At 45.8% G+C, this 15928-nt stretch overlaps 1 protein-coding gene across 3 annotated transcripts in view; it reads left to right on the top strand.

Moving 5' to 3' along the window:
- The window catches only part of Fndc1 (fibronectin type III domain containing 1), a 79824-nt gene that overhangs the window by 15208 nt on the left and 48688 nt on the right, over positions 1-15928 (top strand). For 2 of the 3 annotated variants that reach the window (XM_050135843.1, XM_050135842.1), the window contains exons 2-4: positions 2030-2224; positions 5431-5517; positions 6130-6198. The exons of the other annotated variant lie outside the window; for it this stretch is intronic. In XM_050135843.1, coding sequence (XP_049991800.1) covers positions 2030-2224; positions 5431-5517; positions 6130-6198 — 351 coding nt within the window. The remainder of the gene's footprint in view (positions 1-2029; positions 2225-5430; positions 5518-6129; positions 6199-15928) is intronic. 3 annotated transcript variants of the gene reach the window in all.

Consider the following 15928-nt stretch of genomic DNA (forward strand, 5'->3'; position numbering starts at 1 on the left):
GTATTCTTTTAAACACTGCTTGGCCCGTTTCTATCAATGTGTGTAGTGCCACGAGGCAGTAGCTTACCTAGAAGGATTCTAGCCTACGTCCATCCTGGGTCGGAGCTTCATCCGTCTGCCCCAGAGAGGAGAGGAAATGGCATCTCAGCTCACTTCCTCTTCTTCTCAGCATTCTGTTCTGTTTACTCCACCCACCTCAAGGCTGGCCTATCAAATGGGCCAAGGCAGTTTCTTTATTAGCCAATGACCTTCCTCCATCATAGAGTCACAGCAGGGAAGAAAAGTGAATGTTTGTAGATGGCTCTTTTCTCTAGATGACAAAGATGTTCTTCTCGCTAGATGACAAGGATGGCTCTTCTCTCTAGATGACAAAGATGTTCTTCTCGCTAGATGACAAGGATGGCTCTTCTCTCTAGATGACAAGGATGTTCTTCTCGCTAGATGACAAGGATGGCTCTTCTCTCTAGATGACAAGGATGCTCTTCTCTCTAGATGACAAGGATGTTCTTCTCTCTCGATGACAAGAATGGCTCTTCTTTCTAGGTGGCAATGATGAAGTGTTTTCTGGATTGGGAAAAGCAAGTATGGCTCATTTCTCAATCCTAGAAAGTCACTGGCGTTCTGTCCCTATGGCTCAACGATGGCTTACCTGTGATTTCTCCTTTATGGCACTTTGGGGGCTTCATATCTGGAACTGGGAGGGGTCCTTTGTGGATTGTGATCAATGAATATCATCTAACATCTTGTTTTTTGTCTCCAGACTGATCATCCTTCCACTAATGATTCAAAAGGCACCAAACCCATCCTCTTTGCACATGTTGTGAATACTCCCAACACGCTTCCCTCCAGAGCCGTGGGGCAATGTTCAGAGGGAGAATGTGTGGTGGATGTTACAATCACCTGTGTTGTTCTATTCAGAGGTTCCATCAGCATCAAAATCACATGCTAACCCATGTGTATGTCTTCATGAAAATGTTGTCTTCCCCTTCCTCCAGGAGATTCCGAGTGCATTTTTCTTAATGTTTTTAAAATTAAGATCTCCCCTCCCCCTGGTTACTTCTTTTTGTCTTTGCTGAAAGTGCCTCGTGTTACTGAATAATCAGCCATCTTATTACCCGAATTAGCTGAAGCTTTGTTTGTCTGTTGCTGTTGCTCTGTGAATATCTAGCACATATTGCCAGTTCTCACACTCCTGCCCTAGTCATCAGTGAACAGAGAGATTTTGTTAGGTAAAATGATATGTATCAGATTGGCAATTTTGAAAATGAAGAAAAACTTTTAGACTTCATCATTGAAGATTCAATAGTGCTTTAAAATTGCTTTCTGTGTGTAACCATTTTGTTTGCATTTATGCAACTGTGCCACGCTCATGTGCAGCCTGTGGAGGCCGTTAGTGGGTGCTGGAGCCTTTGGAGCTGGGACTACAGATGATGCTGTACTGTGGGGGTGCTGGGAACCTACATGAGTCCTCTGCAAGAGCAGCCAGTGCTCACAAGCACCGAGCCACCATTCCATCTTCACAATGGTCCTTCTTAATGGTCTAATTTTTTTCTTCTGGGAAAATATGGAACAATTTGAAAATCTGAATATGGTGGATATTCTTCCTAACCCTGTCATCAAGCCTTCTTTGAGGTGTTCCAAAGTGTGTCTAACTTAACACACGGGACACCAGGAGCATATGGGGTGAAGAACAGCCTCTGGAGAATATAAGAAATTACTCATTTGTTTTGCTTGCCCTGGTATGTACACATAATCAAGGCAAGCAATGCCGAGTGTTTATTTTCACTTCTTTCCCGTTTGGTTTAAATTTACCACCCACAGTTATCCAAAATACAGAACCCCATGTGGGACCAGCGTGTTTGTTTCGCTGTCAGGCTGTGATGAGGCACAAACACGACTGCACTCAAGTCTTTAGGATCACACAGATCAAATGTCGTTTCCTTCTTACTAACAATATCAGGGAACGTTCAAAAACATATCCTCCCAGCCTGCCCTTGCTGTAAAGTTGATAGTTGCGCTGTTTGTATAGCTGACCACCCACTGAAGCCAAGGCATGTGAGACTGCTGTCCACTAAAGTGGGCCTGAAGGTCGCATGGGACCCACCCAAAGATGCTACCAGTAGACCCGTGGAGCACTACAACATTGCCTATGGGAAGTCCCTGAAAAGTCTTAAGTACGTCAAGGTGAATGCCGAGACAAACTCCTTCCTTATTGAGGATGTGGGTAAGTGACATGCTCTTCGCAGCTAACTGTGTGTCAACATTCGCAGCTGTGTTCTTGGGATAGCTGTCTGCAAGGCAGAGTGTGGCTGGCCCAGGCGACCCGAGAGTCTTTGGAAACAGGAAGCCAAGTTCTGAGACTCATCATAAGGTTATTCTTTGAGGCTTCACCATGTGGCCTTTGGGTTTCACCCCAGGCTTCTTGCCCACACACTTAACTCAAGCCTTCTTAGCCACAAAACAAAATAGAAAGTTTTAGTGTTGGAATGTGTTCTGGAAAACACAGCGCTCCTTTATTTTATGGTCTTGCAGACACTTGACTATTAGATGGTTTAATAGTCTAATGTGAGCATTTGCCCTTCATCAGCCTTTTAATGATTAAGTACGGTTGACCCTCAAACAACTTGGGTTTGAACTGTGTGGGTCTGCTCAGATGTGGAGTTTCTGGGGGAAGATTTGTGACAATTGGCAAGAAAGCTTGCTGACGAGCTACAGAGCCTAGCGATGCCATGAAAAGGTTGGCTGTGTCAAAATGCATAAAACATGTAAATAATTTTGCATTATATCTACTAATATACTGTAATATACGAATCTGTTTAAAGTGAGCATTTTCCAATTATACATGCAAACACTTAGAACCACGTAGAGCACTTGTCTCCACTGGTCTTTACTGTCAACACAGCCTGGAATCATCCAAGAGGAGATCCTCAACTGAGAAGCTGCCAAGCTCGTGTTGGCCTGTGGGAATGGCTATGGGAGATTGTCTTGAATATTAATTGATATAGGAGGACCCAGTCCACTGTGGGCAGCAACATCCTTAGGCAGGTGATCCTGAGTCATGTTCAAAAGCTAAGTAAGCCCCCCAAAAGTGAGTCAGAGAATGAACCAGCAAGCAGCTTGTTCCCCGACGTTTCTGCATTGAGGGCCTGCTTGAGTTCCTGTCCTAATTTCCCTCAGTGATGGAGTGTGACCCGGAAGTGTAAGACAGACAAACCCTTTCATCCTCTGGGTTGCTTTGGGTCAGAGTGTATTATCACCACAGCATTCCTTGTCTTTGGGAGATGTCTAACCAAGGCTGCAGCGTTAAATCATGACTGCAGAACATGAACTCTAGTGACGTCAGCCACCTCTGCCTGAGAGCTGTCCAGCTCCCCGGTAAATCAAGCATCTCAGTTGAAAAAAATTACCTTGTCACTCTGATTTGCCTTTCATTCAAATGATACCTAGGATACAGGGACAGGTATCACTTGACTCCGGTGGTCCTCGAGGCATCCAGGCAGCAGCGAGCTCTTAGTAGCTAAGATTTTGGGAAGGTCAAAGTTCTTATATGCAGGTTTTCACCTGCACGGGTTTTGGGACCCCTAACATCCCAGTTGCCCAAGGTCTACTGAAGCATGTCCCCATGAAGACACACAGAAGACCAGGCATGCGGATGGTATAACCTTTGCTGAAACCGGAACTTTACTTTCAGTTGATTCTGGAAATCGGGAGCATTTTAAGTCTTGCCTCAGTGTCTAGGGGGTCTGGACTCCAGCTTGGAGATGCTGCCTCTGTACTCTCCTTTCTAAATGCCCACCATCGTGTTAGATTACAACCTTGGGATTGGGCATGAGGCGTGAGGGTGCCCCAGACCCAGCTTGAGAGCACCAGGCATCCCTTGTGCCATGGTAGATCGTGGCATAAATTCTAGTCCACCCCTCAGCATCGATGCCCTGGCTGAGTCCCTGGACTTACTTCTTCCCCACCTTCTGCTGGGGATCACTGTGTTCTTTGGGCAACCGAACAGAAAGTATATAAAACAGATATTGTGGTATCCAGCTTCCCTACTGCCTGCTGCCTCCAGCTAAACACACAATCCTCTGAAGCAGTGTGGCTCCCCACCCCCAGTCCATCAGCGAGGTTAAGTGTAGATGCTATAAGACCAAAGACATGAGCAGGGCCGTATTTGCTCAAATGCTGGGTTGTTGTGATCGCTGTGGAGAGGAAAAATACATGAAAAAGGGCGGTACCGCCCACTAAACAATGTCCCCCAAGTAAATGATGAGTTAACTGGACGGGAGTCAGAGACATGTGGCCTCCATTGCTGGGAAATTCAGATGGGTCCAGAGCAAAGAAAGCCTGGCGAAGCACAACTCTGTATTCTGTTGGGATCTGGAACAGTTTCCCATTAGCTCGGCAGGTTGTGCCAGACTCCAAACGCCACCAGCTCCTGCCAGAGAGGGACAAAAGTCATGCTTGAGCATAGCAGGTGTCCCAGATGGTCTTGAACTTCCGGTTCAAGGACTGAAGGAGGTTTTGTTTAAAAGAATGCTCCTGACCTTGAGAAATGCCGTGACCAGTCACGTTTTCAACAGGGCAAACACCCGCCCCTCCAACCCTTCCTCTCTCCCTATTCTCACAGACTTCAGTCTCCTTGAGGAACTGCTCCCGGCTTACCTGCCAAAAGACAATCATTCATTTTGAGGAAAATTGGTGTTGTTTAGTTTTGAACACTTTGGATCCTGGTGTGTCCTCTTCACGCTGTGGCCCTTTTGGATCCCAGCAGCTTCAGGGGATCAGCCAAGGAGACCTCTGCTACTTGCCTTGACCCTGAGGCCAAAGTGAAAAACCAAACCTAATTATTTCAAGATTAGCATTTTCAGAATTCCAGGAAATATTTTTTTAACTTTTTTTTTTTTTATTTTTCAGTTGAAGTAGTCAAAAACCACATGCAGACATAGCCCGGGGAACATTTTACTGTGAAAAAGAAAAATTCCATGGAGCTTTATGTAGAGCAATAAAGATTTTATGAGTTTCAGTGATAGTTATTTATTATTTTTTTCTGGATCTTTCCATCTGGAGCATCCCTGTGCAGTGTTAGCAGTCTGTGACACTGTGCCCAGGTACCACATGGTCAGAGAGTTATAATTCTTCTGCTGCATTCATATTAAAAACCTCCAATCTGGCGTCAGTGGTGCAGGAACCCAGGTTTGTTACACTTGCCTGCACTTTGTACTAAACGTAGCTGAAATTCCTAGGGTCAGCCATACTTCTGCTGTCTGAGGAGAATGCGAGCGATTTTTAGAAAAAACAAAGAGAAAGCTACTGTTGTGCTTGCTGTGTCTGGGCTTTTGTATTTGGTGGTAACTGGTGAAAGTGAGACGGTTAATGCATGAAGCCTGTGCTTCTGGAGGCTTGAGACAGCGCTCTGATGTGAACCGTGTGTTTCAGAGCCGGGGGTGGTGTACTTTGTGCTGGTTACTGCAGAGAACCACAGTGGAGTGAGCCGCCCCGTTTACAGAGCTGAGAGCCCACCCGGTAAGTCTGACCTGGAACGGGAGGCTGTGCTTCACTAACTAGCCTGGGAGAACCCCCTCTCCATGTGTCTTCATGCCAATAAAAACACAGCGTGATTGGCCTGGTGAGAAAGTTCTTTGGGTAAAGGCACGTGCCCCCAAGACTGATGGCCTGAGTGAGTTGGATCCCTGGAGCCCACAAGGTGGGAAGAAAGATCTGACTTCTGTAAGGTTGTCCCCTGATCCATACATTCACAGTGTGGAACGTACACCCCCCAATCCATAAGTAGAACTTAAAATTAAAATTAGAAAGACTAAGTGACTCCCAGACAATCCACATCACAGGCAAGCTAGAGAATCAGGAGAGAGGGTTTCTGTGAGTGTGTGGTTTTGGTTTTATCTCGTTTGGGGAAAAGTTTTGGTGCAGTTTACAAACATTTTGGCTGATGTTTTTCCACAAGGCTCAATTAGCCCTACGACTAATTGTGCTGTCCCCGGAGCTTAGCTGTAGAGATGCTCACAGCCTGAGAGACCCTTCTGAGAGACCGTTTGATGAGTCACTAAGGACGTTCTGAACTTCTGAGAATCCTGCAGACCTCATTTCTAACTATCCAGTTGCATTTCCCCAATTTAGGAGGTGAATGGATCAAGACTGATGGTTTTCCCATTAAGGGTCCAGGACCATTTAATGAGACCGCCACAGGTACTTCTCGCTCACTTGGCTCATGTCTTCGCTGAAGCCACATCTCCTAAGAGGGTTGTGGCTCTGTCACACACATGCGCTCACAAGCCTTCATCGTGTTCCCATCGCTAAACTAATGCACATGCTGGTGGCCCAGACTGCAGCTGGTGTTGTTTGTGGCTTCCTGTTCCTTCCCGTCCCCATGTGGGCCGCGTCTGTGTTTACATCTGGAGATTGTCACCCGCTAACAAGCAAATATGGTGGCTGAGATGGTAGAACTGGCCCCGTTAGGAATTTTATAGCCTTTTATCTGTGAACAGCATAATTGACTGAGACCCTTTAAAACAATGGCTCTCATTGGCCGTTGTGTGTCAAGTCTTGCACTTTTCTTGGAAGACTCTGGAATATTTTGGGATATGCCAGATCCCAGTCTTCCATCTCTGCTCTATGTTTGCGTGTTTGTGTGTTGCCGTGTGGACCTCGATGTTGTCTGGTTATATTGTTTTACTTACTGAGAGAAGAGTAGCTATTTCTTATGAGCTGTTACTCGAAGACATTTAACTGATGGTTAAAAAAGTAGCCCAAATGCCGCAGGGCAAAGAGCTGTGCTTTGTTTCTGTGTAGCATGTCCTGAGACACGTTGACCTGGAGGTGAGTATATGCTGAGGCTGGAGATCATGATATGTTTCTCAAATCAGTATTTCTGGTGGAGACAGTTGTCAAAGTCTTTCATAGAGGTCATGGGGGTGGAAGAACAGAAGAATGAGCTAAAGAAGCTGACTTTAGGGGGAAGCCACAGGCTCTTCCTCAAGTTTGCTGGGCTCAAAGCATTTTGTAGGCGAGTAGAGATGAGGTGCTGAAAGCTGGAAGAGAGAACGGCAGTTAGATACAGTTGGGGAGTCATTCTGCAGAGTGAGAGTTGAATTGCAGAGATTATGGGGGTAGGAGAGGATTGGGGGAGAGAAGAGGGACCAAGGATCCACTTTGGCACACACTGGCAATATAGTGCAGGAAGCGTGTTCTAAGAAACATGTAGAACCCGAAATCACAAATAATACCAGATTCTCCACATTTCATGCTTTCCCCTCTATTCACATACCCTCGGACATTTACAACCCCTAAGTTAGGTCCACTGAGACTTTAACACTAGCTATAATAAATAAGAAAGTTCTAACAATGCACGGCAACAGTAACGTGAATGTGACTGCGCTCTCCTATCACTCCTCGAGTAACCTACTGCACTGAATTTTCTCTTCTCCGGGCAGGACTATGACCTGATCAATAAGGTTAGATAAAGTAACACAAGTTAGGCATTGTGATACTGAAAGGAGGATACCATGTATCAGGAGATGTTACTAGAACAGAAGTACCCAGGTAATTGCAAGAGACAATTTGACGACTCAGAAAGTTCCTAGGTGTTTATCAAGAGGGCAGCATGCACTCAATGGACACCCTGGATGAAGGCATCATTTGTATCTTGGGCAGGAGGGAGCGGGACAATGGAAGTGTTCATTACACTTTACAGAACAACGAGCATTTTCCTTCTGAACTGTTTATTCCTCGAAGCTTCCACTTAGTTTTTTTGGAGGATACAGTTGCCTACAGACAATTGAATCTGAGAAAGTTCAGCTTTGCAGGGAGGGGGCTACTGCACATGAGAGATAAAGGGCAACATAGGAAAGGATGTTTATTTCAGACATGTTTACTCCTGAAGACACATGTAATCAAGCAGACACACATATTTTACTGGCTGGTGTACATGTCTTGTATTTGAATCTCCTATTTGTATTTGAAGTGTTTATTTTATACTTTTGATCTGACATTAGTTTTTGAACTAGTAATGCTCTTGCTTTTTTCATACATAATCACTTTCTCCGGCCATCTTTAATGGAAGCGTGTGAGTGTGTATGGAAGTGTCGATGAATACGTGTCTTCACATGTATGATGTGGCCTCCCAAGTGTTACAGATTAAGGCTCTGGAATAAAAGAAACTCATGCTCTAACTCATTGTTGGTTTTATGCACCATGACGATATTCAGCTTCTTTCTGTAGGAGCTTTGGCCTCTGTGACTGGCAAAGCTGTTAGAATACATGATCTCCATTTGCCATTCATAATGAATAAAAGATACTAGAAGAGGTTCCTAGCTTAACTTGCAGCATATAATGTAGGCCATTCCTCAAAACACTAACAAAATCACCTATGGTATCCAGGGAGCACAGACTCAGAAAACGCTACATTTCATTGTCAATGAAGATAGTGACAGTTTGTAGGAAACTGTCCACGAGTGATTGTTATGCCATCTATAGCTTTTGATTTTGTGACTTAAAAAAATAACCATTCCTTGTTTATGGCAATGGTTAAGTGGATAGCAATTCGATCAAATAAAAGGGGCATTCAGAATGGTGCAGGTCTGCATATGCAGGAAAGGATTTTAAACCAGAGATAGATAATGTAACCTCAGCATCGGCACTCGGCGACGGCCTGGCAGGAGTCGGCTGGTGCTTCAGCTGACAGTGTCTGGTATCCCACCAGGAGCTCTGCTTTGAAATCAAGGAGAATCCATCCTTTATTCTGCTGAAAACAAGGATTTCAATTCAAATTCCAGAAGGCCTCCTGGATCTAAGGCTGGCTTAGATCTATCGGATCCAAATAGTCTTTACCTAAAAATAGAACTTCGGTTGTTAATTGACTACTTCAGTGCCTGTGGTTTTGCCAGCATCGGACCCAGAGGTCTCCAGCCCGAGGGACAAGATGGACAAGGAGGGCTCATTGGCATGGAATGTACACTCTAATGTGAAATAAAACCAAGAAGCAGCTAAGTGAACCACAATGCATCAGCCCAGTGTTGGCTGGGGGTGCCACCGATGGGGGCGGGAGGGCTGGCACAACCAAATGTGTTTTCAGTGGTTCTGCGGAGGCCTGAGAGTAAAGTGTGAGCAGGCTTGAACCCGGATAATTCTTTGTTTATAGATGGCCTCCTTCTCTTTCTGTCTTTATCCCGACCTCCCTCTGTCTTACACCAGAGACGGCAAGCGTCTGTGGGCCTACACCCTTCTTTCTGGTAGAACACCAGTTTGGTTGGATGAGGGCATACCCTGATAGCCTCATTTAAACTTGGTTATCTCTTTAAGGACCCTATACCCCCAATATAGCCCCATCTTGAGGTTTTGGGTTTAAGACATCAATACGTGAATTTCTAGAGGACACAATAAAATAATGACAAACTATTAAAAAATAAACTGTAATCTTGAATAAGCAGATGGGGAAGTCTGGTGATAAGATGGTTTCATCAAGCTGAGATGGAGAGGTATCATGAGGAGGAGGAGGAAGAAGAATGTTCTAGAGACTCCTGGAGGTTGGTCAGGACAAGTGACTCTGAGTCTGGTCGTTCACCCAGTACGAAAGGTTTGGATTCAGAAACAGTAGACTAAGCAAAAACACAGTTCCTGGCCAGCAACCTCGGCTTCTTCCCACCCATCTGAACATTTCCTCTGTTTTTTTTTTTGTGCTGAACCGCATTCTGGGATGTCACCTGCCTCCCCTGCTTCTCACCCCATGGGAGCAATGTCACAAGTGGTTTGTTTTCTATAACACTGCTTTCTTATTATTTATTTCAGAATTCTTCCCTGCTGTCTTAACTTTTCCAGCAGCTGGCTCCAGAGTAGCCAGGTCACATAGAGGCAGACCCCTGGGGTCAGAACTGTGCCAGGTCCCAACTTTGATAGTGAGCAGTCCACGGATCAGCTGGGCCAGTTACTCTTCATTTGCCAAAATTTCAAACTGGAAACCATGTTACATCCTAGTTAAATTTAGTACAGAATATGCTTGTATTTATTTTAGTAATCGTTAAGGCTTTCTACAAATCCAATCCTCTGTGATTCTCCCTCAAGTTGTGGAGCTGAATGGGATCCAGAGCTGAGACAAAGTCTGAGTTTTGCTTCATGATGTCTTTGCATTCTATTTCAGTTATGAAGGCTGTTTATGCTTTCAGTAGTTCAATAATAGCTTGATCTAAGTTGGGTGTGGTCGGCACCATTCCTTTCTGGACATTGCCACCAGCACTGTGGTCCAGACATTCCCTCTGGTTATAGTCACTGGCCTTTCAGCTGCTCCCCCAGTCCAGCAACATGAGGGCATATATGTAGTAGTAAGTCTTATACAACAGGCATCCTGGGCCGCATCAGTCTCCATGACGATGACCCATTTGTTAGCGTCAGCTCCCAGTTTCTAGCTGCTAGGTCTTGTCATAGATCTAGAGGTAGGCTAAAGTTGGTCCTTGCTCATGCTGAGTTCTGAACTCCTGTCTGTTGGCAGGGTATATTGTTTCTTCTATCCCTCACACCATAAACTTGCTTCCAGACTTTGTCAGGCCCTAGATTTGTATCTCAGCCTGGGCCCTCAGTGCGGCGTCAGGGCATCTGTCTGTTCTTACACACCCTTTTCTCTTCCAAGATGGCTGTCTCAAAAGGCAGCCACGGTTGTCAGCTTCCTCCTGGCCTTTGTTCTCCTCTCTTCTGCCAGGTGCTCTTGCTTCCTAAGCCTCTGGGGGCTAAAGGTGATTAGATGACGCATCTTGTTGTCCTTAGGTGACTTCCATCTCTCCTTCTCCCTGCTTTGAGGAAAGCTGAGTCTCTTGAAGGCTGACTTCTTTCACAGAGTCCTTCGAATCACAATGAGACCCCAGGGCAAATCTGGGATTAGATTTTGCTGGAGCCTTCCCTCCAGCAGCCTTCCTGATGCCGGCTCTAAAGGTTGACACATACTCTTGCACAAATAGTTTGACACAGAAATAACGAAAAACCAGTTTACGCTCTTCTTACTGTCTTGCTTAGTTGGTTCTTTCTTTTGTGGTTGAAGCAGAATGTCTGAGGCTAGATAAGTCATAAAGAAAAGAGGTCTGTTTTGGCGCATGGTTCTGGCCATGTGAGTGGCTATGCCTGGGCCAGGGCCAGCGTGCCTGAAAGCTGGAGAGCCTGGGTTGTGCTTGCTCATGCAGCCTTGAACGAATGTTCTAGAAGGACCTCCATAGTTTAATAAAAGCCGACAATTGTTTGCAGGCTGACTCTGTGGGATACATGCTGCCCTCTGACACTGTGTCCACTAAAGGTTCTGCTTTCAAAGTCAGAAAGTGGAAAATAAAATGCACGTTTGGGATTGCCATGCTCCGGTGAGGGTGGCCTGGAGGACATTTTCTAGGATCCCTGAAAAATACGTTAGTCTGGAAAGATGCGCCTCCTTCTTATCAAGCTAACCATAAACTGCAGCTGGATTTTATTGCAAAAGGGGGACTAGTTAAAGGCAACAGGCTGAATGAACCAAGCATCTATTCAACAAGACCAGGCCACCCATTTTCAGAAAACACACTTCTCTCTCTCTCCATTCGACCCCCTAGATGAAGCAAATGCAAGGAGACTTTGATAAAACCATTTCAGAGAAAAACCAAACCAAACCTTTGAACAGACACATGGTTTTCCCCAGAATATTTCACACAGGTCCCTCTTAGACTCCATGGTCTAGGAGGCTCCCCTGCACTGTCCTGAGGAGCCCAGCACCAGCTATTAAAGTCAGGAAAGAATTACTGCCATCTTTGCTTTTGGTGGCCCTTGTGAGCTGTCGGGAAGCGTGGCTGGAAACACGCTATCAGACGGATTCATGGCAGCTGTGGGGTCTGACTCACCCGTTAGGAGCAGAGGGAGCCTCCACAGCTGGCTACCCTGAAAATGTGGATGATCCCTTCATCTGTATTGGGGGAATCAGGCCAGAAACAGGATCCAGTAGGCTGGACGTGGCAAGGGCTAACCCCGAGCTCCTTTTACAGGTGAGATGGTGATGGTGCCATCAGGATGGCATGGATATTAGCATCTGGCATTGGTTTCCTGGGTGCATAGATAAGCCCCTGCTGCTGAAGGGGCATAAATATCAGCTTTGTCTATTTAGGGAAGGCCTGAGATTCATGAAAACACAGACACAGGCAGTGGTGGAGCCTCTTGAGCCTCGCCGTACTATCAAGGGCTCCTTCACTGGTCCGTACAGAGTTCTCTGCTGTCAACACATTGCAGTTTGTAGGTGACTTGGCAGCTCGCAGCAGAGCAGGGCCTGATGATGTCATTGATAGAGCCTCTGATGGTCAGCTATGGTGGGGTCAATAACAAAGCCACCAGCTGACTGACAGGCCATCCTGACTGTGGTTTATGGAGTCACTCAAATCGGCCCCAGAACTGGAGCCCACGGGGTGTGATCAGGAACCAGCAAAGGCATGGGGAAAACTGACCACCTCCAGTGGGAGTCCCCTCTCAACCATCAGGCACTAAAAATGTTATTTTTAATTGTAAAGCAGGCGCCAACATTTGGTGTTGTGGTCTACAAAATTTAAACGCAACCTTGATAATTTTGAGATAAGTTAGATTGTATGTAAGCAGCAACACTCCAGACCTTGGGGAAACTGAGATAATTTTATTTGCTGTCCTGTGAAAATCTTGAGGACAATTTTTTAAGCGACTAAGTGCTGGCTGCACCCTGAGTGGCCCCAGGATAGAGTGAGGTGTTTGCCTCTATTCTGGCTAGTGGGGTACTGGATTTCAAGAGCCAGTTGTAGGGTGTAGATTCTGGCAGCCTGGTGGTGGTCTGGAGGGGGGCGTCACTTCTGTTGATATCATAGTTTTTTTGTCCTTGTGATGGGCAGACTTCTGGTAGCTTCCTCATTTGAGAAAGTGGGAAGACAGGGTCTCTGGCATACTCCACGGGCCCAGTGAGCTGGGATTGAATGGCCCCATTGGGATGTTTGAAGTTGGTTTGATGTCATTCATGAAGGTTCGTTGGCTTCTGTAACCTATAATGTTTTACCTGATATTGATGAGTCTGCGGAATGCCAAGGTTATTCTCTCTTCCTTTCCTCCTTTTCATCCTGGTTTGCTTTTTAGACCATGTCTTCCTTGCCCTCCTGCAAATGCCTTCCTGATTCCAGGCACTGCCGACAAGCACCGTTCTGACATCTCTGAGGGCGGCAGGATGTCTGTGTGCTGTCTTTCTCTACTTCAGGTTCTGAGTGATTCCTTGGACAAGTCAGCCAGTGAGTCTATTAGCATGGTTGACGAGGAACTTGGCTCTTCATCCTTTGGTCCTTCCTTGGAGCACTGGGCACACCTCCAAATTAGAAAGGAATGGGGCATTGAGTAGACCTCAGTGGGACGGAAGTCACTGGCTGACTTCCTGATGGGCAGTCAGACCCTGTGAATCTCACCAACAGTTTGTTTAAGTAGGTGTGTGTGTGTGTGTGTGTGTGTGAGTGTGTGTGTGTGTGTGTGAACAGGGACTCCCACTGCACTATAAGCATTCAGGAGGCACTATGGTCTTCTCCCAGAGTGGCTGCAATGTTTGTACCCATGTGGCTACAGGGATGCAAACAGTGCAGTCCCTGGGAACTTCTGAGTATGTGCTATACAGGACAGTGAGCTAGGACTAAAGATCCAACAGCAGGGCTCTAGTTCATGCTCAGTGCCCGTTGCCATCCAGCTCCGCAATGTTTCACCCACCTTTGCCTCTCAGTTTCTTCGTCTGTTATTGGTGGTTATTGGAAGAATGTATTCTCATAGATCCACTTCAAAAATAAAGAAATTAAGAGTCCTTCTTTATAACTATTAAAGAGTTGATCTTATTTAAGTATCACCCCAAACTCATTTAGTAAATAAATAATTAAAACTATCAAGGTTATTTATTGGAGAGGACACTGGCATTAAAGAGACTTTCAAGTATGTACAGTCAGGTGCTGCATCACAGTGGGCTGTGTATATAACCAAGGCCCTAGAGATTATGTCACTTAGTGATGTCATGGCCACCTTAGTGAGCATATAACGTGTGCACAATGGAATCACCTGCATTTTTCCAGGGTGTGTTTCTGTTGTTAATGACACATGACTGAGTTGTCAACACTAGTTACATTGAAGAGTTTTGTGAATCTGTTCAGAGATAGTTCAGGGGTCTGTGTGTGGGAAATCGCCCAGGAAGAATGACTTCATGATGGATAGAAGCTGGTGAGGTAACTGCTGTAGTCAAAGCTATCCCAGCGCCCACTCTAGAACCCAAGCTGACCTTCAGTTCACTTCAGCCTCCTACACACTGGCCTTACAGACATAAGCTCTATACCTGGCTGTTATATTCAGTCTCACTAAACACGAAACTGATGTAGTCAGAGAGTCCCCAGAAGTAGTAGATTTGATATAGACCATGAGTCTAGAGTCTGGGTAAGCCTCATTTAAAACTTATCACATTTAACTAGCATAGAATTATACCCAGGCGAAGCATCAAGTGGAATTACCCCCCTCCCCCATGGTGTAAAGAAAAATTTGAGGGCTGGAGAGATGGCTCAGAGGTTAAGAGCACTGACTGCTTTTCCAGAGGTCCTGAGTTCAATTCCCAACAACCACATGGTGGCTCACAGCCATCTAGAATTAGATTTAGTGCCCTCTTATGGCATGCAAGCATACATGGAAGGAATGTTGTATGCATAATAAATAAATAAATCTTTTTTTAAAAAAAGAAAAATTCGAGTCCCTACACTTCAGAAATGGGCTGACTTGCAAAGTTGGTGACACAAATCAGGAGGGAACAACCCTGTCCTGCCTGACCTTCTGGTTTATAGCCAGGTGGGTTTATTCTCTGTCTTCCAGGGGGACAGAGTGTGGCTGTCACAGGTCTTCTGTGACCCAGCAGCTCTAACTGTGACTTTACCTGGCTCGGTTGTGCTAAGACTGATGGGTGAATATGTCCTGCCAACTCTGAAGTTGTGAATATGTTCTGCCCTGGTGGGTGCGAGCCTGGATTGCTCGTTCGCTCTGCCCTGGTGGGTGGGAGCCAGGTTGCTCTTGGCAGTTGTGACTTCCTGATTTTGAGATAAAAGATCTACAGAATTTATTAGAAAAATTGAGAGGGCTTTTGTAAGCCTATCACACACAGCACAGAGAAAAAAACTTAAACAATTTAATTGCAAACGAACTCTGCTCATACGGAATGTTTTCCTGATGCACACAATCATATCACATCAGCTTTAAGACTGGCTCCCGGATGATCTGGGAAAGAGTTGGCAGCATACAGAATCCAGAACACTAAAGGAAAGAAAGTTCCAGAGTGCTTGAAAAACAAAGCCTTGAGAGAGAAGTGGCTGTGTTTGGAGGGGTGGGCGCTCTCTTTACTTTGTGACTTTTACCCACGCTCCTGTTATCCTGGGGATAACCTCTGGCCAAACTCTCTCTTCTTTCTCTTCTCCGAAAGGAGATTGCATTTGATTTGCTTAGAGTCAGCTGGCTGGGCACAGTGTGCCCACTCCTCGGGGAGCCTGTCTAGACTCAAACTCTTGCTTCACAGTTGTGAGTAGTAGAGACCGGGTGGCTAGTGGGAGAGTGTATGGAATGAGCCATGAGTTTAAACAGGTAGAGCACTCAGGATTAGAATGGGAGAATTTACATCCCCCACAACACTCAATGGTCCTGAGACTTTATCTCTTTGTCCCTGGATATGAATGTCTTCCCTCCTGACCCCGAGGCACTATGTGGACAACCAGGCTGCAGATGGGAGAGGTTGTTGCTGACTTTAAAGTTCTGTCTAACGTAGCTTGTCGTGTTGGGTTATCGGTTGTTCTTTGGGCCTGGCCACATTCCAGGGCCCGTGTAGGGGGACTGGCAATGCTGGTGGCAGGAGCTGCTCAGTACATTAGGACAGCTGTTATCTCTGCCACAGGGTTATGTGGTTACTGTT

The sequence above is a fragment of the Alexandromys fortis genome, unplaced genomic scaffold, assembly GCF_014885135.2.
Source record: "Alexandromys fortis isolate MF-2015 unplaced genomic scaffold, M_Fortis_MF-2015_v1.1 scaffold_23, whole genome shotgun sequence".
Taxonomy (NCBI): domain Eukaryota; kingdom Metazoa; phylum Chordata; class Mammalia; order Rodentia; family Cricetidae; genus Alexandromys; species Alexandromys fortis.